Source organism: Phocoena sinus, chromosome 19, assembly GCF_008692025.1.
Source record: "Phocoena sinus isolate mPhoSin1 chromosome 19, mPhoSin1.pri, whole genome shotgun sequence".
Taxonomy (NCBI): Eukaryota; Metazoa; Chordata; class Mammalia; order Artiodactyla; family Phocoenidae; genus Phocoena; species Phocoena sinus.
This window is the reverse complement of record NC_045781.1, coordinates 3,637,760-3,660,612: the sequence shown is the minus strand read 5'-3', so window position 1 is coordinate 3,660,612 and position 22,853 is coordinate 3,637,760. Positions and strand designations below refer to the sequence as shown.

At 60.1% G+C, this 22,853-nt stretch overlaps 3 protein-coding genes across 6 annotated transcripts in view; 1 reads left to right on the top strand and 2 right to left on the bottom strand.

Annotated features, from left to right (window-relative positions):
- The first annotated feature begins 1,186 nt into the window (after positions 1–1,186).
- CNOT3 (CCR4-NOT transcription complex subunit 3) lies at positions 1,187–18,159 on the top strand. 3 transcript variants are annotated; one of them, XM_032612677.1, is made up of 18 exons: positions 1,187–1,449; positions 6,539–6,613; positions 6,730–6,797; positions 7,062–7,136; positions 7,251–7,340; positions 7,562–7,690; positions 7,787–7,882; positions 9,070–9,292; positions 9,384–9,517; positions 9,992–10,048; positions 11,417–11,747; positions 11,825–11,948; positions 12,835–13,033; positions 14,885–14,984; positions 15,075–15,273; positions 15,474–15,606; positions 16,287–16,412; positions 17,783–18,159. In XM_032612677.1, exons 2-18 carry the CDS (start codon positions 6,589–6,591, stop codon positions 17,879–17,881), a joined length of 2,208 nt encoding a protein of 735 aa, XP_032468568.1. In that variant the 5' UTR covers positions 1,187–1,449; positions 6,539–6,588; the 3' UTR covers positions 17,882–18,159. The 3 variants fall into 3 exon arrangements, with proteins under 3 accessions (XP_032468568.1, XP_032468569.1, XP_032468567.1); XM_032612678.1 differs by having other exon boundaries at positions 6,536–6,613; positions 9,073–9,292; XM_032612676.1 differs by having other exon boundaries at positions 6,536–6,613.
- On the bottom strand, positions 17,035–21,684 carry LENG1 (leukocyte receptor cluster member 1). Its single transcript, XM_032612896.1, has 4 exons — positions 21,147–21,684; positions 20,008–20,190; positions 19,084–19,343; positions 17,035–18,409 (listed from the first exon to the last, which is right to left on the bottom strand). The coding sequence occupies exons 1-4, from the start codon at positions 21,276–21,278 to the stop codon at positions 18,196–18,198; spliced, it is 789 nt and encodes a 262-aa protein (XP_032468787.1). The 5' UTR covers positions 21,279–21,684; the 3' UTR covers positions 17,035–18,195.
- TMC4 (transmembrane channel like 4) overlaps positions 21,676–22,853 on the bottom strand; it is a 14,870-nt gene continuing 13,692 nt past the window's right edge. The window contains exons 12-15 of one of the 2 annotated variants that reach the window (XM_032612658.1): positions 22,627–22,757; positions 22,368–22,523; positions 22,051–22,129; positions 21,676–21,944 (exon numbers count right to left, since the gene is read on the bottom strand). In XM_032612658.1, the coding sequence (XP_032468549.1) occupies positions 21,876–21,944; positions 22,051–22,129; positions 22,368–22,523; positions 22,627–22,757 (435 nt within the window). In that variant the 3' untranslated portion in view covers positions 21,676–21,875. Of the gene's footprint in view, positions 21,945–22,050; positions 22,130–22,367; positions 22,524–22,626; positions 22,758–22,853 lie in introns of those variants that run through there. The other variant, XM_032612659.1, reaches the window with a different exon arrangement.

Below are 22,853 nucleotides of genomic sequence, written 5' to 3'. Positions count from 1 at the left end.
TGCAAAAGTAAATCCGAATGAACAGGGCTCACGTGAGCACTCAGCACGGGAGGTCAGGGAAGTTTTCCCGCTAGAAAAGACCACTGAGCTGAGATCTGAAGGACCAGTAGGTGTTAGGAGGCAGCCGTGGGAGGGGAACAGGGACTCTCATCTGTACCTTCTGCGGCGTCCTCACAACACCAGGGAAATGGAGGTGCAGAGGAGAATTACTGTCCCACGGTCATGTAACCGCACAGAAGCAGGACAAATACTCCATGCCTCCATGGCGCTTCCCAACCAATTCAGCTATGCGTGATGCCAGTGACTTGGGGCATCGTCTCCCGCTTCCTTCCTTTTCTCCCTTCCTCTGTGTCTCAAAGATATGCCAAATACAGGCACTTGAAGACTGTGCAGCTCACAGACAGGGACCGGCCTGCCCGGCCAGGACCCAAGGGAGGTGGAAGGATGCTCCCAGGTTCCAAGCCTGCCTGCTACGCCCCGTTTCACACGCCTTAGGAGCGGTTACCGCCCACTCGCCAAACTATTGGACACTCTGGGAGGAACGATAACACGGCCAACGAAGAAGAGGGGTGGACCCTCTTTCCCGGCTCCTCCCTACCAGCCCAGGGGCTGTCTTCATTGGCAGATGACTTCAGCCCGGCCCCCGCTTTGAAGGCACCTGTCTTTCTCCCATTAGGTACGCGGCCTCTATCGCCCACTCTCCATGCCTTCCTCCGCTTTCCCCACCCACTTCCTGGACCAGCCAATGACTTCAGGGCAGAATGTCCCCCCCCCCCCCCCCACGGCCAATTGAAAACGGCTCCAAACTTGACGGACGACTTCCCGCCCCTGATCAGCCTAGCTCCTCCCTCCGACCAATTGGCTTAAGAGAAGGGGGCGGGTGTATCCAATCAGCACGACACAGGTCTCTGGATTGACGCACGAGTCCTCGCGCTGGCGTGTTGTGCCCCGAGGCGGGAGGAGGCGGAGGAGCGGGGAAGAAAACCTGAGCCAATCCTAGCAGCCCGCGCAGGAGGCCAATCGAACGCCGCGCCTTGGAGAGATTGCCCAATCGGAGAGAGGGGGCCGGCCGCATCCCCGCCAAGAACCAATAGAGCGCGTCCGAGGGGCAAGAGCGACGTGCGCCCGGAGCAATGACGGGCCTATATTCGGGGCTCGGGGGCGGGTCGGCGCCAGAGACGAGAAGAGAGGAGGGGAGGCCTCCTCCGCCGCCGCCATCTTGGACCGGGCCCGGTCAGCTTCCGCGGAGCCATCGGCAGACGCCGCGGCCTCCCTTGAGCCCCGACCCCCGTCGTCAGAACAACCCCGGGCCCACTTCCCCCCACCCCACTTCCGCTTCGCGCCGCTATCGCGATAGCGCCTGGGCCCGGGGCGCGAGAAAAAGGCGGCGGGCGCTCGCCTCCCCCGCCTGTCGCGATACGCTCCTCAGCGGCGGCGCCAGCTCCTGTGGTGAGAGCGTCAGGCTCGACTGGGCCGGACCCCTTCCCCTCCTCCCCTGGCGCCGTCGGCCGCCTTCCCTGCCGCCTTCCGCCCCTGCGACCCCGCCGCCTGTCGCGATATGGCCGCCCCCGGCGCGGCGCCCCCGCCACCGCGCGGCCCCGGCGCTCGCCGTCGGCCCGGCGGTGCGCGGCTCCCCCGCCCCCGCTCCCTCCTGCACGCCCCTCGGCGGCGCCCGGGGGTCCTCCCGCGACCCCGGCCCCGCGCGGCGTCCGCGTCGAGCCCCCGTGGGGTGTGAGGGTGCGAGGTGCCCGCCCCTCTCCGCGTCGGGAGGAGCTGGAAGGATGGAGGCGCCTTGGCCGCAGGTGCCCGCCCTCTCGGGGCTCAGGTGCCTGCCCCCCTCGGCAGCAGCCCCTGTGCTGGGGAGCGGTCTCCGGGCGAGGCTGTCCCCTCCGCGTGGGTGTGGGGCTGCGAGTCCCCTGGTTGAGGACCCCCGTGGCGAGAGGGGGTCAGCCTTCCCGGGGCCGTGGCTCCTCTCTCCGCTCCCCTCCCACCGTGGGCGCCACTCTCCTCTTTGGGGATGGGGTGGGGGATGAAATCCCCTGGAGTGAAGATGCCACCTCCAGGAGTTGGAGCCTCAGTCCAAGTTTACGCCTCTGTAGTGAAAAGTTCCCCAGGTTTAAGGCTTCCACATCCCACAGCCCAGGCCTTACCCCTTGGAGAGCCAGGATTGTCCTCGGCGTTACCCGCTCAGGCCTCCGCTCTTACTTCTTGGGTCTGGGTATTGGTCTCTGGCTTGTTGGTTGTGAGCTCTGGCTTGTTGGTTGTGAGCTCTGCCTGGATCCAGACTCTGCCCACCTCCCTCCCGGTGTGGGCTTCCTCTCGATGTCACTCCCGCCTCGGGGTCCTTTTGGTGGGGCTCTTGAGCTCCCCTGGGTCTCAGGTACCTGGTTCTCTCTTGGTGGCACCTCCCAGGTTCCTGCTTTCTCCACGTTGTTAATGATCTCCTGTTGTGGGCAGCGCCAGCACCCCTGTGTCTAAGCAGGACCTGCCTGTTAGCTCAGGGGCTGTCACCTCCCCCGAGGTTGATGCTCCTGTCCTTTCGGTACTATTTTTTTTTGACACCTTCCGCCACTGCCCTCAGCGTGTAGGCTGTTGCTTCCCTTAGTCTGAGGCTTCTATCTGCATTCACATCAGTTCCTCCACTGGGGTATCATCTTTCCAGGGGTCAAGGATCCCACCCCCTCGGTGCTCCTCTAGGGCTCCTCATTGTGGGTGTGTGAGCTTCCCGGCACTAAAGAACCCTCTTGGTGTAACAGTCGTAGAACCAGGGCTCATCCCGACCCATGCCCACCCTGCTAGAACCCCCTAGGAGTGTAAGACTTCTTAGATCTGAGGTTCTTGTACTGTGAGGTGTGGGGTTTTGGGGCTGGAGTGGTGCCTTTTTCCAGGACAAGGAGCCTCTCAGTGTTGCCTCCTCCAGGGGTAAGGTTCCTGCCTGTATTGGCCACTCTTGAATTTGAGGTGTCTCTGCCTTTCTGCGTGTCCCCTCCTGTGGGACTAAGGACCCTCTCAGGTGTTGGTGCCCAGGGCTAATGCTTCAGCCCCTGCTTGTGATGTCCCACTGGGTGGGACTAGGCTTCTGCCCTCCCCTGAGGCACAGGTTCCTTGACGTGGGGGTGTGAGATCCCCGAGACTTGAGGGGGCGACCCCACTGTTGTCACCTTCCCCAGGACTAAAGATTCCTCTGGTGTAACCTCTCCAAGGTGGGATTTCCAGTCCCCCACCCTTGGTACTGGGCCTCGCAGTGGGGAGATAACTTCCTCCGCCCCAGGACCTAATACATCCACCTTCCGGCCTCTCAGATCTCTGTGTGACAGTGTCAGCAGCCTCCCAAGTTCAGGATGGCCTTCCAGCATCACTTCCCAGCAGGCCCGATCTCCTCTCCCCACAGTACACGGCTGCTGTGTATCGGCACGTGACAGCCCCAGGATCGGGGACCGCTTGGCTTGGTTCCCCAGGACTAAGCTTTCTGCTCCTCCTGCCCCACTCCTCACCAGGCCGCTCCGTGGGGCAGTGTCATCTCCCCTGAGGTGCTGTTGGGGGCTCTTTGTTACTTTCAGCCCCTCACTTTATGGTGTTGGCTCTTGTGGGTCTGGCACACGGCTCACCCTATCCACCCGCTCAGTGTAGGCTCCTTACTCGTGGGGATGTGCCTTCTTGGACAGAGTCTTTTGGTTAAGTCTCCGGGGCCAAGGTTCCCAGATTCCTCGGTGCCGTTTGAGACTCCACGCGGTGAGGACACCAGGTCCTCTCCCTGAGATGCCTGCCTGTCTCAGAGTGGGCCTGCCATGGTTACCTTCCCTGGAGCATCTTGGTGGACCCTCCCAGAGCGCTGGGGCTCCCAGCCCTCTAAGCATGGGACTCTTCTGTCGGGGCATGTCTACTTCAGGACTCAGGCCCCAGCTTCGTTTCTGGTCCTTTGCTGGGGATCTAAGGTACAGGCACCCTCTTGCTGTGGGGTTTTTCTGTGGAGAGCCTGGCGTACTTGCCCTTCTCTGGAGGAGCTGCCTTCCTCCGGGCAGGTCTCCCGGTCTCAGCTGTTGCCCACTTTGAGGTTCTGTCTGAAACCCCACTCCCCCGGCTGGGGCTCTTGTTCCCTTGGCACCTTGCTTCCGACTCCTTCAGGACTTCCTGCTGCCACCGTCTGTTGCCCCCTCTGGAGGGTATCAACTCCTCAGCTGGGCTGGGTGTCCCAGCCCACTCAGTGTGGGGACCTGGAGAAAGCCTCCCCTCCCTAAAGCGTGCAGTGCCTTGTTTAGGGGTGTAAACTGGGCGTCCTGTCCCTTTGGGCTGGACCACCCGGCCGTGCCCCAGCATTGGGCTCCTGGGACAGAGGCCGGGAGTATAAGTGCCTGTCTAAGCTTCCTGTACCCACCCCACAACCCTGGGCGGTAAGAGGCTTTTCAGCGTTGGGGTGTTGGAGCGAAAACTCTCCCCTGCACACCTCAGTGTTGGGGTCCAGGCCCTTGTGTGAGCTCCCAGGTCAAAGGCGCTTGCCCTACCTCAGTTTGAGTCCCTTCTGTGCAACTCTTTCCTGAATCCTTTTTCTGGCGGCTTCGCCTTCCTGGAACTGGAATTTCCCGTGTTGAGATTGGGCCTCACCTTGGCATGTCAGCCAGCCCTGGGCCAAGGGTGCTGCCATTCCTCTTGCTTGCTCCTTTACGGGGGAGATCCACGCTCCCCCAAGTCAAAGGTCTGCCGTCATGCAAGTGGGTCCCTGTGGAGGACGCTGCTCTGAGGTTGAGGGCCAGCCCCGTCACGTGGGCTTCTGGTTCTAAGGCGTGCTCTCTGATACCCTGTGCCACCGGTAGTTGCTAGCCACGTGTGATTTAAATTTTAACTAGTTAGCAGAAAAATTTTTCATTCCATTCTGTGTTGCACTAGCCACGTTTGGAGCTGTCGAGCGTTCAGTGGCACAGATACGGAACGTTTCTGTCACTGTGGAAGGTTCTGTTGGGCCAGACTCTTCTTTGCGTTCCCTTCCCAGTGGGTGGGGGCCCTCTTGCTGTGACTTCCATCTGGGTTAAGGCTCTGAGTCCTCCGTGTAGGGCTCTTTCTGCCTGGGCAGTTGGGGCTGCTCTGGGGGACCCTGCCTTAGGCCTGTAGAGTGGGCACTCCCCAGGGCTCAGGAAGCCATGCTTTTCAGTAGAGGCCCCCTCACTGGGAGCGGGGACCTCCTGCAGCACAGGCATAGCTCTTCCTCCCCAAGGCTCCCCATCTCTCCTGGTCTTGGTGTCGGGCCCTGGCGAAAGCTTCTGGTGACTCCCCTTTGACCTCAGTCCCCTCTGGGTTGCATGTAACTTCCTTTAGGATGGAGGTGCCAGTGTCTCTAAGTATTGGGTGCTTGTCTGAGGGTTTATGTTTCCCTGAGTCTACATTACCAGTAGTGCACTTGACATGTAATTCCTTCATGTGTGCCGATAGCTCCCTCCCAGTTCAGGTTCCCTTTCATCCTCTCATCTTCGTAAGAGTTCTCTCTTCTCCTGCTCTTCTCTCGAGTGATGCTCTCTGCCCCCAAACCTGTAACCCTTTTTGGTATTACCCTCTTTGGGTTAGGAGTATTATCTCCTTTGGTTTAAGGATCCTTCTCTGGAATAAACTTGTCAGAGGTCTAAAGCCCTCTTCTACTTGGGATCCAGCCATGTCTGTGTGGGTGGGTTTAGCTTTCACAGTTGTAGGCATCTTCCCCTTTGTTCCTTACAACTGATACACATGTAAATGGTATCGTGCCCTTCTCCATGGGATGCAAAATTCTTTGTCTCCTGACTTGTCTGAGGAGAAACCTCTCCCTGTGTTAGGATTCTGGTCACCTGTGTGCTTGACTTCTCTATGGGAATTGTGGTCTCCAGGTCTAAGGCCTTTGTCCCTAGCAGGCAGCTGTGTGCTGCGTGACATTTTCCTGCTCTGAAAAATCCTTTTGAGTATCATCTGGGGAGAAAGTGCTCCATGCTCTAGGAGTTTTCCACTTCCTGGGTCAGAGGCACACAAAAAGTATATCTTATTTGTTTATTTATGTATTTATTTATTTTTGGCCGTGTGGGGTCTTCCTTGCTGCGCGCGGGCTTTTTCTCTAGTTGTGGCGAGCAGGGGTTACTTTTCAGTGCGCGGGCTTCTCACTGCGGTGGCTTCTCTTGTTGCGGAGCACGGGCTCTAGGCACGTGGGCTCTAGAGTGCAGGCTCAGTAGTTGTGGCGCACGGGCTTAGTTGCTCCGCGGCATGTGGGATCTTCCCGGACCAGGACTCGAACCCGTGTCCCCTGCATTGGCAGGCGGGTTCTCAACCACTGCGCCACCAGGGGAGTCCCAAAAAGTATATCTATTTCCTTCTTTCAGCAAACTTCCAGAGTCCTTTTCTGGACCAGACCCTGTGCTGGGCAGTCAAGGCAGCAAAAGGAGAACTGGGCCCAGTCTCTGTCATCAGATAGTAAATGCATCTTCCCCTTTGCATCCCACGCACCCTGTTCCCAGCCTCGTTCGCGTCTCTGGGTCTGGACCAGCCGGGCAGTAAACGTGTGCCCCTCCCCAATCTCTCGCAGCAGCGTCCTTCTCCAGGAGAGTATGAAGAGCGTGCGTCTGTAGGGCAGGGAAGATGGCGGACAAGCGCAAACTCCAAGGTACTAGGTCCACTGCCTGCTGCCTGCGTGGTCACGTGCTCGCTCTCCTCGGAGCTCCTCTTTGGATCCCTGCTGCCTTGGCAGGATGCTAACAGCCTGCCTTCCTCCCTGGCCAGGTGAGATTGATCGCTGCCTCAAGAAGGTGTCCGAGGGCGTGGAGCAGTTTGAAGATATTTGGCAGAAGGTACAGGGGCTGGCCCCTAAAAATCTGGGTGGGTCTCTAGGGAGGAGAGAACAGGACAAAGTTGAGTTCCTGAGTGTCAACCAGGGAGAGGACCTGCATGTCCAGGTGCCAAGGACCTCAGAGAAGCAGCTCTGAGATGGATTGGTCCTGGGGGGGTTGTCCCCAGAGTCCCCAGCCCGCAGAGAGAGACTGGAGTTTTACCACTGGAGTGGGCAGTAGGGCAGCCAGCACCACACAAACTCCTGGATTCTCTCCATCCCTCAGCTCCACAATGCAGCCAACGCGAACCAGAAAGAAAAGTATGAGGCTGATCTAAAGAAGGAGATTAAGAAGCTTCAAGTGAGGGGGCTGGGGGCCCGGACTCCTGTGTCCTGAGGGCGGGGGGAACAGGGAGAGGAGGGGGCGGGGGCCTTGGCGCCCGGGTCCTGAGTGTCCTGCTGTTCCCACCTCCAGCGGCTGAGGGACCAGATCAAGACTTGGGTAGCATCCAATGAGATCAAGGACAAGAGGCAGCTTATAGACAACCGCAAGCTCATTGAGACGGTAGGAGCCCAGAGTCTGCTACCTGAGAGGTGGGGGGGGGGGGGGGGGTCGGATTCCTGGGTCCCCAGAGGTCCTGAGAAGAGTGAGGTCTCTGTACCTGGGGAAGGTGGGAGGCAAAGGGCTGGGAACCTGAGAGTGGGGCTCCGGTTTGAGTGTCCACTGGCCCTGAGTCAGCTGCTCTCCCACCTTCGGGATCCCCCTTCCAACTGTGCTCTCCACAGCAAATGGAACGGTTCAAAGTTGTGGAGCGAGAGACCAAGACAAAAGCCTATAGCAAGGAGGGCCTGGGCCTGGCACAGAAGGTGGACCCTGCCCAGAAGGAAAAGGAGGAGGTCGGCCAGTGGCTCACGGTGAGTCAGGGTGGAGGAGGAGGTGACCTGGGGCCCGGACCCTGGCTGTATGAGAGGACTCTGGCTGACCACTTGCCTTTCCCCTCCCACCCCCAGAATACCATCGACACCCTAAACATGCAGGTGGACCAGTTTGAGAGTGAAGTGGAGTCACTGTCGGTGCAAACACGCAAGAAGAAGGGCGACAAGGATGTGAGTGGGGGGCCCCTGTGCCCAGAGGACAGAGATGGGCTGGCGATCAGGAGAGGCCGGCTCTCCGGGCTGCGGGAGTCGGGGCCTGGGCTCCTGAGGCAGACAGGGCTGGCAGCTGGGATTAGGGGGTCAAGGGGTGGGATGGGGAGGGCTTAGCAGCTGACTGGAGGGTGGGGCGTGCAGGGAACAGATGAGGCAGACTCCAGGGTCCCACCTGGGTGTCTGGGTAAACATTGGAGCCGACAAGAAGAGGAGCCCTTTGGGGGAAGATGCTGAGCTCTGCTTGGGTCGCAGAGTAAGTGTGAGGCCCGAGGGCCGCCCAGGGCGGGGAGGTTGAGGAGCTGCGGCTGCGGCCTCACAGCACCTAGAGGGCCCGGGTCCTAAGGAGAGGACAGCAGGTGTGGACAAGGCGGGGCATGGAGGAGCGGCTCATTGAGCCTGAGGAGAAGAGTGGTCTGAGACAAAGCCAGGGCTCAGGACCCAGATTCCAGAAAGCCAGGGTTGTAGGGTCCGAGTTCCTAGGGCTGCAGACTCTCTCTGCGTATTGACCCAGGAAGTACGGGGGACAGAGAACCGGCTCCTCGGGAAGCTGGGTGCGGCGGTGTGCCAGAGTTGGGTGTCTGAGACTGAGGGGTCTGGAACCGTGGGCTTGGAGGGAGGTCCTTGCAGGCAGGAGGGATTTGGAACTGGGGCTAGGATGTCAAATCCTAAAGGGAGTGGGGCCTTGGGAGGGAGCCTAGGAGACAGGCCTCTGAATCTGGGCTTCCTCTTAGGGACACGGGGGTGGGGGTGGGGGTCATGGTGGTGACAGATGCTCAGAGTTGTAAACATCAAGCTTCCCCCAAATGGGGATTGCCATTATTACCGTTAGCAAGACAGGGGCGGCTGTGCTCCTGTATTCCAGAAGGTGGTCGGAGCTTGTGGGTGGGCTGGACGGTCAGGTGGGGTGCAGATCGAGCCATGTTGTAGGGGAGACGCCGGGATCCCTGGCTCCTTCAGCAGTTTCCAGGGATGTCGGGGTGGGAGGAGCTGCGGGATCCCTGAGGGGTCAAGGCGGGCAGACCCCGGAGGGGCTGGAGTGGGGCCTCTGGGTCTCCACCAGGGTCAGGGACTGAGGACGGGTTCTGTGGGGGCAGGAGGGGCAGGGCAGGCCCTGCAGCCCCTGAGCCTGGCCCTGGGCTCGCCAGCAGAAGCAGGACCGGATCGAGGGCCTGAAGCGGCATATCGAGAAGCACCGCTACCACGTGCGCATGCTGGAGACCATCCTGCGCATGCTGGACAACGACTCCATCCTCGTGGACGCCATCCGCAAGATCAAGGACGATGTCGAGTACTACGTGGACTCGTCCCAGGACCCCGACTTCGAGGAGAATGAGTTCCTCTACGACGACCTGGACCTCGAGGACATTCGTGAGGCCCAGGCTTGGCCTGCGGGTGAAGGGCGGTGGAGGCCTGGGGGAAGGCGTCCCCACCAGCTCACACAGCCTCCACGCCCCCACAGCACAGGCGCTGGTCGCCACCTCCCCGCCCAGCCACAGTCACATGGAGGATGAGATCTTCAACCAGTCAAGCAGCACGCCCACTTCGACCACCTCCAGCTCGCCCATCCCGCCCAGCCCGGCCAACTGCACCACGGTGAGGCCTGTGGGTCTGAGTCTCCACGGAGGGCACAGGGGCCGGGGGCTGAGGAAATGTCCTGCAGGAGGGGAACCTCGGTATCCAGGGTCTGGGCCCCAAGGGCTGTAGATTGCCAGTAGGGCGGTTAGGGCCACACGTGGGTCCTGGGTGTGGAGGAGGGAGGCTGGTGCCTGGGGTGCCGAGGAGCCTGGGCACTGGACACCTGAGAAGGGATGAAGGGTTGGATACTCGAAGGAGAGCAGGTTCCTGGACCCTTAAGAGCCTGGCACGTGGTGCTGGCCCCCAGAAGACAAGCACCCTAAGGGGCAGGGTTTAGGTAGGTTCCCCAGTGAGATGAAGGTCATAGGGGCTTGAACAGCTCTGGGGCTGGAAGGTAGGTCAGCTGGGTTCAGATCCGGGGGTTCGGAGATTGGTGTCTCTGTCGGGTCCCTAGAGACACACAGGTTTCTGACTGCACCTCTCAAACCTCAGGAAAACTCTGAAGATGACAAGAAGAGGGGACGCTCGACGGATAGTGAAATCAGCCAGGTGGGTCCGATGGGCGTCGGACGTTGATGGGCCCAGCACTCGCTCATTCACTGGTTTCCAGAGGCTTACTGAGGCCTGAGTATGGCCCCCATGCTGGGCTTTGGGGACGCGGTGGGTCAGGCTGCCCTGAGGAAGGCCTGCAGTACTGATGGGCAGGCAGACAGGTGCGTGGCTGGTGCTGTGATTGGGAGATGCTTCTTGGGAAGGGCGTCTGCCCTGGGCATTAGAGGAAGATACATTCCCGTGTGGGGCAGCGGCAGGAGACATAGGCCAGTCGTGGTGGACGTGGAAGTGTGGAGAGGTGAGCCCAGCCAGGTCCGCTGAGCTGACCGCGAGCGCAGGACCTTAGATTGTCGGGCTGGGGGGCCCACACCGGGTGGACCAGCTCTGAAAGGGCCCGGCAAGCCCCAGAAATGATAGGTCAAAAACCACATAGGTTTCTTTTCTTGGGCGCGCTCTGGGCCTTGGCTGCGCAGATGGTGAACATCACAAGTTTCCAAGAGGGGAAGTGCCTCTGAGAGTTTCTTCTCCTTAGTGCACCCTGTGGATTCTGCTCACGTGTCCCAGGGCAGCAGCACACTTTAGGAAATGCTGCTGCACCGGAGTGCTATCTTTAGGCAGGAGGAAAGTGAGCCTGAAACCCCTCTGTGGGCTCATCGGAGGGCTGGTCCTGAGGGAGACCCTGAGGGCAGAGTTGGTGAGGCTGGTGTGGGACCCAGGTGACCACGCGTGGTGTTGGGAAGGAGTTGATCGCAAGTCCTGCTTGGTGCGGAGTGAGCGTGAGGTGCCCGTGGGGCCTCAGGGTGGGTCCAGGAAGCGGTGAGGACAGCTGCCGGGTAGGCTTGAGAGGGATGGTCAGCAGCTCAGCCACGGGCTGTCAGGCGCATGTTACCCCACGTGCTTTGTGGGGTATTGGTCATTAACGGCCCCTTGAGTTGCTTTTGGGACCCTTTAAGTAACATTCAGAATTACTATCCTATTTTCAGCCCTTCTCTCTTCTCCCCTTGGACTTCTGGCTGGGTCCAGCTAACCTCATACTGAGGACATTGATGTGTTTCCCACTACTGCCCTGTCATCAGGTGGATGGGTTTCTCTTACACCCAAGTGGTGTCTCAGATCCCTGTGGGACATCGTGGGGATGTCCAGGCAGGACATGGCAAGCTGGATGCAGGCTAGAAATGCACGAGTGTTGTGCGCCTGAAGGTGGAGGTTGAAGCCATGAGGGCGAATGGGGGTCATCTGGGTCCCCAGGGAGGGGCAGCAAGGCCAGCACCGAGGATGGAGCCTTGTTCCAGGGAGGGGTGTGCGGGAGGCTGGTGAGACCTGCGGCCCACTGTGTCCTGACCCTCTCCTCCCTCCCACCTGCAGTCTCCAGCCAAAAACGGCTCCAAGCCTGTCCACAGCAGCCAGCACCCTCAGTCCCCAGCTGTGCCGCCAAGCTACCCCTCCGGCCCCCCGCCCGCCGCCTCTGCCCTGAGCACCGCCCCTGGCAACAACGGGGCCCCTGCCCCGGCAGCACCCCCAAGCGCCCTGGGCGCCAAGGCCAGCCCAGCTCCCAGCCACAGCTCGGGCACGCCCGCCCCCTACGCCCAGGCTGTGGCCCCGCCAGCTCCCAGTGGGCCCAGCCCCGCGCAGCCCCGGCCCCCCAGCGTGCAGCCCGGCGGAGGCGGAGGCGGAGGCAAGCAGAACGGCGCCACCAGTAAGTGGGAGGCGGCCGGGCGGGGGGTCCTGGGGTGGCTGCCGCAGGCCCCTTTCAGCCCCTCTTCCTTCCCCCAGGTTACAGCTCAGTAGTGGCAGACAGCCCGGCAGAGGTGGCTCTCAGCAGCGGCGGGGGCAGCAGTGCCAACAGCCAGGCCCTGGGCCCCCAGTCTGGCCCCCACAACCCACCTCCCAGCACCTCGTGAGTGTCCGGCCTCGGGCAGGGCTGGGGACAGGCAGCCTTTGGCACGAGGAGGCACGGGGCCGCCCACACGGTTGCCACACGGTGCAGATACGGGCCCTGCCCTTGCCGGTGGGGACTTCCCCCAGAGCTCTCTCCCACCCGCTTAGGTGCTGAGTCCCGACTTCTTCCCAGCTGGGGTATCATACACGTGTGTCCCCCAGCTCTGCCCTAGAACATTCCTCGCCTAAGTGGGATTGTTCTCAGAGCCCCCCGGGGACCCGTTGGAACGCTCTGGCTCTCCCTTTCCTGCAGGAGTCTCGTGCCCTGCCGCCTCCTCCCTTTTCTGTGTCCTGCCCCAGGGCCTTCCTCACTCCATCAGGGGCTCAGCGTCCACTTCTTACAGTGAAGGGTCCCAGTCCGTCCTCTCCCCAGCCACCCCTCCAGATCGTAGGTCAGACCATTTCCCAGAAGAGTGGCCCAGGAGAGAGCGCAGTGTCCTCTGTGGGAATGGGGAAGACCCCCCGGATCCCTCCCCCCCTCCTCCCCGGGTGCCTCACCCCTGGGCTCTAGGTGGGCTGCTCTGTTGTGTGGCTCTTTCCCACCCCTTCCTCCATGGGCCACTCCGTGTAAGAAGCGGTCCCAACCTGCTTCCTAGAGAACGTTTAGCCGTGTGGTCTCTGGGAGCGTTCCCACCTCCGCAGCCCTTCTTTACTGGGAAGTGATGGCAAGGGGTGGGGTTCTACCTTCGCCCAGAGAGCTTCTCTCCTGTCTGCGTCCCTCAGCTGGCCCCATGTTCTGTGCATTCTCCCTTTTTGACTCCTTTCCCCGATCACCCAAGTCTTCTTGTCCGTCCCGCCTTTGGGGACCCTCCTCTGAGCCTCCAACCCTTTGTACCCCTCCCCAGGAAGGAACCCAATGCGACAGCCCCAACGGGGGCTGGGGGCGTGGCCCCAGGCTCAGGGAACAACTCGGGGGGACCCAGTCTCCTGGTGCCACTACCTGTGAACCCTCCCAGCTCCCCGACACCCAGCTTCAGCGAGGCCAAGGCGGCCGGCGCCCTGCTCAATGGACCTCCACAGTTCAGCGCTGCCCCGGAGATCAAGGTGGGCCCCGCACATCCCCGGCGGGCCCTGAGCCTCTCTGTCCTGGCCCCGTGTCTCCACTGCAGATGGTCGCTGTCCCCTGGCTGCAGGTCTCTGCCTGCCATCTCCACCTCCAGCCCTCGCTGTGTCGCTCTGGCTTCTCTGGCCTGGCACACCTGCGTGCTCACACCACCTCCGGGCTTCTCTGCCACCCCCACCTGGGTCTCGTCCCTCTGGGCACTTTCCTCGCTCCCGATCGTACTTGCTTGCTCGCTCCCCGGGTGTCCACCGTCAGCGCCCTCCTTCCAGCCCTCGGTCATTTCTCCCCATAAGACGTATTACTTCACATGACCCATCATCCAGAGCTCACCACCCTCCTGCCTTCTACAAAAACATTTTAAGTCCAGAAAACACTTGACGTCTGCTCTGAGCCACTTCGTGCTGGCTAAATGTAGCCACTTCCCACCTTCCGTACAGGGAGCAGAGTGGGACTGTATGGCGCGCATGTCTGGGTGGGGTGGGGGCCGGGGTGCTGTGGACCCACGTGCGTGCATCTGACTTAACCTGGGGAGGCAGCCCAGCAAGGTTTCTGAGGTGGAACCGGGGCCAGGTCGTGTGGGGTCACAGTGGCAGGCGGGGCTGACAGGGAGAAGCGCCCCCCCTCCCCGGGCTGGAGTTCTACGGGGGGCTGATGCCAGAGCTGTAGTTAGAAGGCTGGGAAGCAGGGTTCAGCGGAGGCGAGAGGAACGGGATGCAGGCTGGCTGCAGGGCCAGAGTCTGAAAGGGCAGCAGCAGGATGTGGGGTGACCATCTGGGGCAGTGTGTTTCGGGGTTTATTTTGGGTTTTTTTTTTTTTTTGGCCGCGCCACACTTCTTGCAGGGTCTTAGTTCCCTGACCAGGGATTGAACCCAGGCCCTCCGCAGTGAAAGTGTGGAGTCCTAACCACTGGACCGCCAGGGAAGTCCCTGGGCCAGTGTGTCTTAACTTCACTTCCGCAGGAGGCAGGGCGAGGAGGGCCCCACTGTCGGGGTCCAAGCCCTGCATTGCCTCCTGTACCTGCCTTCATCTGGAAAATGAAAGTAATTGCAGTCACTCCTCAAATATGATAGGATGCTTGGGAATAGTCCTCATAAAGCTCTCAGGAGAGTTTCTGGCTCCCAGTGAGCACCCAAAGTTTAGAAATACAACGGACAGGAAATTCAGTGTATGCGTTTTTCTGGGGGAAAAAGTGAGCCTTGAGATTTCTCAGAACAGGTGCACAGCTTTTTTTTTTAATTACCGGGTGAGTGGTGGAAAGGTTTTGAGTAGAAAAATGACAGAGAAAGACATGGCTGGAAAGGTCCCTCGGGGGCCTGTGAGACCAGGACTGTGTGGGGCGGCAGCGCAGGTGCCTCCGGGGGAAGAGAGACCTCGGTGACTGAAGGGCGTGGGGAGTGGGGTGGCGAGAGGAGGGGAAGGCGACTGCCGGTGGCCAGCGGTGGCCGGTGGCCGCGGAGGGGGGCAGGGGGTCTTAGTGATGCACGTGGGGCAGCCGGCAGTGGGCCGGCTGCTCCCAGCGTGTAGGCGTGCAGACAAGTGGGAGGTGCTGCCGGTGCTGTGCCGGCGGTGGCGCTCCGGCTCTCCGCTGGCGTGTTATTGTCACAGGGCTGCACAGCAGGGTCCACGCGTGCTAGGTGCCCCTCTGTCGGTGGACACTTGGTCGTGTCCAGGTTTTCTCCCCGCTGTTAGGTGCTGCAGTGGACGTGCTCTTACACTAACGGTCTTGGCTTAGCTGAAGCCCCACCAGAGCAGGCGAGGGTCCCGGGGCCCACGAGGACCCAGTGCCAGCCCTCGGCCCTGGACCTCAGGCCAGGCACGTCTTCCCTCCCCAGGCCCCTGAGCCTCTGAGCTCTTTGAAGTCCATGGCGGAGCGGGCAGCCATCAGCTCCGGCATCGAGGACCCCGTCCCCACGCTGCACCTGACTGAGCGAGGTGAGCTTCCGGGGGTGGGGCGGGCCGTCCAGGAGGGGCCGGATGCACCAGCCTCACCGCTCGCCGGCCCCACCTCTGCCCTCCCCGCAGACATCATCCTGAGCAGCACGTCGGCTCCCCCGGCCTCGGCCCAGCCGGCCCTGCAGCTGTCGGAGGTGAACATACCGCTGTCGCTGGGTGTGTGTCCCCTGGGGCCTGTGCCCCTCACCAAGGAGCAGCTCTACCAGCAGGCCATGGAAGAGGCCGCCTGGCACCACATGCCCCACCCCTCAGACTCTGAGCGTATCCGGTGAGGGGCCATGTGGGGTGGGTACGGGGGCCCTGAGTCCGAGGGAGCCTTGACCTGGGCTCCCCACAGGACGCAGGGACTGAGGTGGTAATGCTGGGTGATGTGGTGCCTGAGACGCTCCCTTTGATCCACAAGAGGAGAGAAGGCAGGGAGGCCGGGGGCTGCCGCGCCCCGGCACTGACCGTCCTGTCCCCCCACAGGCAGTACCTCCCCCGGAACCCCTGCCCGACGCCCCCCTACCACCACCAGATGCCGCCCCCGCACTCGGACACTGTGGAGTTCTACCAGCGGCTGTCGACCGAGACGCTTTTCTTCATCTTCTACTATCTGGAGGTACAGCAGGGCCCCCGGGGCAGCCTCGGGCCCCCCGGCTTCGCCGCCACCGCCGCCGTCCCCCCTCGGGCTGGAGGGGTGAGGTGGGTGCCCCACTGCGGCCACCGGGACCGCACCCCTCCCCCTCCCCCAGTCCTGCCCCCCCCCCCCCCCAGACCCCTCCCTGTCCCCACTCCAGTGCTGAGGTGTCAGGTCAGTTGAGGCTGAAGGCTGGGTTGGTCTAGCGCAGCACCCAGGGAGCCCAGCCCCACGGTCGTCCCGATGCCCGTCCCGATGACTCTCACTGTGCCAGCACGCTGCTCGCTGGCACGTACTCGGGCCTCCCTGGGGACCCGCTAGGGAACTGTCCAACCTCTGCGTGACCCAGTGAGTCACCAGTGACCCCCTCCCTCATCCAGCCTTGAGAAAGTTTCTAAACTGCCTCCTCTCAGCTCTCATCACGATTAGTTTCTCTCCCTTCTCAAAGCTTCTCTGAAAGCAATTTCCATCTCCCGTCTCATTTTCCTTCTCCTGACCAGCATTGGTACGTCTTGTGCCCCAGCCCATCCGTACTTGGATTGTCCGGCCCAACCTCGGTCTGTGGCGGGGCCTGGGGTCAGCCCTGTAGCCCTGCCCCGTCCACCTGACCCCCACCCAGGTGCAAGGCCCCCTGATCCCCCGTTCCATGCTTCCTTCCTCAGGGCACTAAGGCACAGTACTTGGCAGCCAAGGCCCTAAAGAAGCAGTCGTGGCGATTCCACACCAAGTACATGATGTGGTTCCAGAGGCACGAGGAGCCCAAGACCATCACTGACGAGTTCGAGCAGGTGAGGGCCCCTCCCTGTGCCCCGTCCACTCTGGTCCCGCTGGCTGAGTCCGGGTAGAGTCCCCACTCCACACGTAGACTGGCAGCCCTGCTGCCCGCTCCCTTTGCCACCACCTTCAGCCAGCTCGGTCCCTCAGGCCATCTGCCTTGCCTGGGACACCGTCCTCTTCCTCACTGGCCAGCTCGCGGTCACCCCAGAGGTCCCAGCCTCCATGTCCTTCCTCAGAGGAGCCTTCCCCAGGCACACACACAGCCTGTGCCCCCGCCCCTCCTCTGGCACGGTGGGGCGATGTGGTGTCTCCCACCCAAGGCCATGGGCTGCACTGCACGGGGACCTTGACAGTCCCCAGCACCCAGCAGAGAGGGGCTCAGCAAACACGGATGGGCAAGCTCTTTTGTTGTTCTCGTAATTGATTGATTGGGACCTCCCACTTGCAAAACACTCTGGAGCCAGACTACCTGGTTTGGAACCCAGCTCTAGCTGGTGACCGTGGACAATTCACTTGAACATCTGTGTCTATTTCCTTATCTGTAAAAATGGGGTAACAACACCTACCTTTATGCAGTTGTTATGAGGATTAAATGAGTTAATAACGTGTAAGTACTAAACGGTGCCTGCTATGTAGTGTCATGGGCGTACTGTACTTTATTTCAACTTTCAGTTGCTATGTTCCACAGTGGTTTTTTTCCACCAAATCTTTACCTGATGCCAAGCACTGAACAAGGGCCTTGTCCTCAGGGAACTCAGTCTCCTCCCCTCCATTCCTTCAGGTTCTTTGAAGCATTTCCACCATTCATTCAGAACCCGGCCCCCTTCCCACTGTGTCTTCTTGGACACTAACTACAGACATCCTGTCCCCTCCCGGTTTGGTCCAAAGTAATCCTCTAAGTTAGTGTATTTCCAGGCATCAATCCTTCAGAAGTTCCCACACCACTGCTGTTGCCAGTAAAACGTCTGTCCTGGCAGCCTGCCTGGATGTATGTATGTAGACTCCAAGCCTGTTGCATGGCCTCAGGGGTTTTGTGAAGACTAAACCCTAGGACATACATCACGTACGCAGCACGCCATCAGTGCTTGGAAAGCCAAAGCCATCGAGAGAAGCAATAGGATGTCTGGCACACGTGCCCGGGCTCGAGGCCCGGCTCTGGCATGTGACCTCCCTGCACCTCCCTCTGCTTCCTCTGAAGCAGGAGTGATAACGTTTCCCACCTGAGAAGAGCCTCGTGAGGGTGGAGTGAGATGGCGTGTGCATGCAGGGCAGTTGGCCTGGTGCCTGGCTCCTCCATGGCCCTAAGACCTGTCCCTCTGTCGGTCTGACCCAGATCCCCGACCACCTCGTCCACTCACTGACCGCCTTCTCCCCCGGCCAGGGCACCTACATCTACTTTGACTACGAGAAGTGGGGCCAGCGGAAGAAGGAAGGCTTCACCTTTGAGTACCGCTACCTGGAGGACCGGGACCTCCAGTGACACCGGCCCCTCCCTCCACCCTTCCCTTCCCCAGCATGCTGATCCCCCTGCCCAGGTGAGGGCCCTGCCCTGGAAGACTGGGGGGAGGCCCCAGGCCATAGGGCAGCCCCCTCCCCCAGGAAGCAGGGAGGGGGCTGGGAGGCTTTCTCTTTCTCTCAGCCCCACCCTGGGGGCCCGGGGGCGAGGGCTGCCCCCTCCTCCCCTCCCCAGTGAGGGACATTTTTTGGTAAACCTATTTTCATTTTGGAAAATATTTATGAATAAATAGTTTTATATGACGGCTGGCAGCAGCGGCCTCTCCTGTACCCCCTGAGTCAGTGAGCCAGGGGGCGTTCCTGCTGGCGGGGGCGCCGGGCCAGCTGGGGGTTGAACTGGGAGTTGTACCGCCTCCGCCGATCGTCCACCTCTTCTGGCTGATCCTCCTGGGCTGCCGTGCCTCCAATCCGGGCCAGCAGGGCCTGTGCACGAGCCCTCTCGGCCGCTTCCCGCTGGAGACGTTCAGCTCGAAGCTGGTCCAGGGACGGGGGTCTGGGAGGAGATGAGAGTCAGTTCAGGAAGCTGGTAGTCCCAGGAGGCCCCGCCCTCCCCCACTGTCCTCTGGGAGGGAGCTGCCACCTGGGAGGGAAGCAGACTGGTGCTGGGACCCTGAAGCTGGCCTCCCCACCTCTACAGGTGGGTGCCCCTCCACCACTAAGCGGCTGTATGGCACTGAGCACAACCTGGCCCTCGCCATTCCCTCATCTGTGGGAGAAAGGAGACGCGTCGGTATACCCGATCTACACTCGGGTCTGCATCCTAGGGACACAAACCTGCTTTTAACTCTAGCCCCGTGGTTCTCACACTCTGGTCTCAAAAACTGAACCTCAGAGAGCTTTGTTTCAGTGGATTTTATCTGTCAATATCTTGCATATACAAAATGAGAAATCTTAACACAAGCGAATGTTCCACCCGCCACATCAGTGGTGTCGTCTCATATCATGTAGCCTCTGGGGACCCCGAGAACAAGAGTTAAAAAGTTAAATGATGTTATGAAAATAGGCTTGACTTTGCAGACCCCACGAAGGGGTGTCAGGACCCCCGGGGTCCCTGGACCACGTGTTGAGAACACGTATCTAGACCCCAGAGCCCTCCCGTCCCAACCAGAGAGAGCTTCCATGGTGCCTGCATGGCCATGGCCAACCCCCAAGGCCCAGGCTCCTTACTCTTTGGGTCGTTTCTCAGGTCCCTCCTTTTCCTTTCTGCTGTGACTGCCATTGTCACCACTGTGCTTTCTCTTCTTCCCCAAATGTTTCTGCATCTCCCCCAGAGGGTCCAGGCGGTTCTTGATCTTCTCATCTGGTCCTGGACCAGACGGGGGGCCGCCCCGACTTGGGGGGAGCTGGTACCAAGGGAGCCGAGTCTGGGCTTCCGCTGCACTCTGGCCCAGGTACGTCAGGATGCCCAGAGCCTTCTCTTGCCTCTCCTGAGGAAGACAAAATGTGGAAGTGAGAATGTCGAGTGTGTCTCCCCTTGGGGAACCCAGGGACACCCAAGGTTCCCGAGGCAGAACCAGACATTGAGCCAACAGGCCTGTCATGAGCCAACTCTGCCAGGTGCTGGGGACACACAGACCAGTACGTGTGGGGCTCCTGCTCCGGGGGCACAATGGCAGCTTCAGAAACAAAAAGCACAGGAAGGAGGGGACAGGGTGGAGCTGCTTTAGGTTAGGGTTCAAAGGCAGGCAGCTTTGGGGAGACAACTGAAGAAAAACCTGAGAGAAGCAAGCAAGGAAGAGGAGTGACTGAGGCGGGGGTGGGGGGGGAGGAGGCAAATTCAGAGTTTGATGGGAAGTCCCCGAGAGCAGGTGACTGACAGGATCTGATTTACATTTAAAAGCCCCTTAACACTTCCCAAATATCTATAGGCTCTGGACAGCAGGTTAGAGACCTGAGAGGTCTGTACCTAGCTGCCGGCAATAACCAACACCTCTTAAGTGCTATGTTTTGGTACGGTTCTGAGTTCCCTAGATTAGCTTGTTTAATCCCCACCATATCCCTAAACACTCCTTAGTCACACCTGACGGGCAAGGTGCTCCCCTTCCCCCGGCTCCATCCATGACTCTGACGAAGAGGGCAAGACCGACTTACTTTCTCTCGTCGCTTCTCTTCCTCGTACTCTTTATTGCCTCTGCTCACCCCCTTCCCTTCTTCCAGCAGCTCTCGAAACAGATCCACAGGGCCAGAACTGCTTGGGGCTCCTGCTGCTGCTGCTTCAGCCGCAGGTAGTGAGTTCTGATGCCTGGCTTTCTTCCGTAGGAATTCTGTGCGGGCCTGGGGGAAAAGAAAGGTATAGGCAGAACATTCAGAACCTAGATGTGACTCAAGGAACTGTGAGCCTGGTGCCGACCACAGAAAACCGCAGGCCGTGGTGCCGGGGGCTGTAAAGGAAGGGAGCAGGGGCACTGGGAGCCCAGAAGAGGCACCTATCCCAGCCTGCGGAGAGGGTGGGGGAATGAGGCAACGCCTGGGTTTGTAAGCTACCTTTCAAACAGTAAACCAGGGGGGTTCCCAATCTCGAGTGACACAGTAAAAACAGCTACGAAGGCAGCCAATTCGTGTATTAGGACAGGTGATCTGAATTCCAGGCAGGGCTCCATGTCACTATCCCCAGCTGATTTGCAATTTCTACTGGTAAATGTGAATTTTAAAAACCCTGACTACCTCCCAGCCAGTGTTGACAATCAGATTAGCCAAAGGACAGGAAGCTAGGTGTAAACCAAACAGGTTAGGAGTTATAAAGAGAGCCTCCAGTGTTTGTGTGTGGGCAGCGGTGCAGGCAAAAGGCTCGCCCGACAGAGCGGAACTGGCTTGTTCCACTGTCATTTCGCTGTGTCTTCCTCTCTGAAGCCATCTCACTTCTCTGCACAATGGAAATGACAGCCTCTCTAAGAACGAACAGTGCTTGAGAGATTTGGCAAGTCAAGCGCTCTGCACGGGGCGAGCATAGAGTAGGCGCTTACTAAACAAGGAGTTTGTGCAGGTAAACTAAAAAGTGGTCCGAGTTTCCTTGAATTGTCCAGGGCTTCGTTTATTCATGAGCTCCTACTCTAGGCGTGGGGAGAACCAAGACCAGGGAGAGCTCGAGGTGGGATACGCAAGAGACCGCACACGCTTCCAGGGAGCCCGGCCCCTCATTCCGCACGGTGTGCATTGCGCCTGCGCGCCGCCCCATTTCCGGTCCCTCCCGAGGCGCCTGGGTGCTCCGCCCGGCCGGACTGGGAGCTTACCTCTTGCTGAGCGAGCAGCACCCTCCGCTCACGCTCTTTCGCCTCCTCCCGGGCTTGGGCCTCGTCACGCCGCACGCGGGCGACATTGTCCTTGTTCCGGACGTGCCAGCTCTTCTTCGGTAAGATATTCATGGCGCCGTAGCTGTCCACGGACTGGCAGGCCCGCCTTCTAGCACTTCAGATTGGCGAGAGGATGGCCCCTCCCTATCTCGGCCATGGATTGGTCCTGGACTATTTGGCACGCCCCTCTGGGTCTGTAGCGAAAGTTGATTGGCTGAGACGCCCACCTCCCGTTGCCCGGAATTGCGCGTGGTGTCGCCTAGCGACCGCCTCTTATCAAGATTCTGAGTCAATCACAAGTGTCCCCGCCCGGACGCTACTGAACGCGGCCTCTGATTGGCTGGCACTCCCGCCAGGTCCTCTCGCGGAAGAGCCCGCCGCGCCGACCCACAGGTAAACACATTTGATTGGCTTATGTCCCGCTGATGCCTTGCCCCGCCTTCCGGACGCGAGTTTCAAAAAGCACTCAGCAGCCTCAGCTGTGTTTATTGGTACTAGAAAGAGGTTCACTGGAGAGTCAGGGACTTAGCAGTGAATCCCAGGGCTGGAAAAGCATGGAGTCTTCTCCAGTTCGCTTATTTTCCAAATGATGTGGCCGAGGCTTACAAAGGATCTGAGGGCAGGTCTGGGTCTGAAAGTGGGAGGTCACCCTGAGCCAGGCTGGAGAGGTCAAAGAGCTCTGTTGGCCGAGCTCAGCGCCACAGCGCGCTGTGCCAGGAAGACTTTATTCTGCGCTTCCTGAGGTAAAGGGTAAAGAGAGGTGGAGATAAGACAGATCTTCTCTCCACCCGTGTCCCTTTCCATATTCCCCAGGACCCCTTCCCAGGGACCGGGCCTGGCTCACCGTCTCTATCTGGCGTTTGAGTTCAGAGATGAGGCGTCCATATGAGTTAGCCAGGGCCACGGTATACGCCATCAGGATGCTAGAAGAGACGGAATGGAAGCTACTCCCCAAACGCCCTTAGAATATCTTCAACGTAGGGCTCTTTAGTAATCAGGAGTCTGGACCTCCTCCTTCAGACTCAAGAAGTCTAGTATCCCAGCCCCCTCCTTTCCTCAGACCCAAGAGTCTGGGCCCCCAGCCCCCTTCTCTCTTGGAAGCAGGCAGCGAGACCCCAGGTCAGACATGCAAACTCAGACCCAGGAGTCTAGGCCTCTCACCTGGAGATCAGCAGAAGGGGCACAGCAAAAGCCTGGGTCCCCAGGAAGAAGAGAAATTTCTGGGCAGTCTGAGGGAGCTTGCAAATAGACTCGGGGATCTCGGCCCAGATGGACGACTGCCCCCGGAATGGACCACACAGCTTAGAAGGTGGGATCCTGAAGTCAAAGACAGGCAGAGCTCAAGGATGGCCAAAAGTCAGAACCCTGGAGGAAGGAGGAAGGAGGGAGGGAGAGACAGGCAGGTGCCTCTCACACTTACAGGAAGATGCTATAAAGCACAGGAACGCTGGAGATGGCCAGACCCAGGAGAAGGACCAGGGGGAAGAAGAAGTTCACAGTGGAGGCCCGAAAGGTGCGGGAGGCCGGGGAGCAGGTGGAGAAGAGGGTGATCTGGTGGGGGGGGATGAGGGAATCTGAGCCCCAGACTCTCCTTCTCCACCATCCAGGAGCCCTGGTCCCTGGCCTCTTCTCCTCAGTCAGGATCCA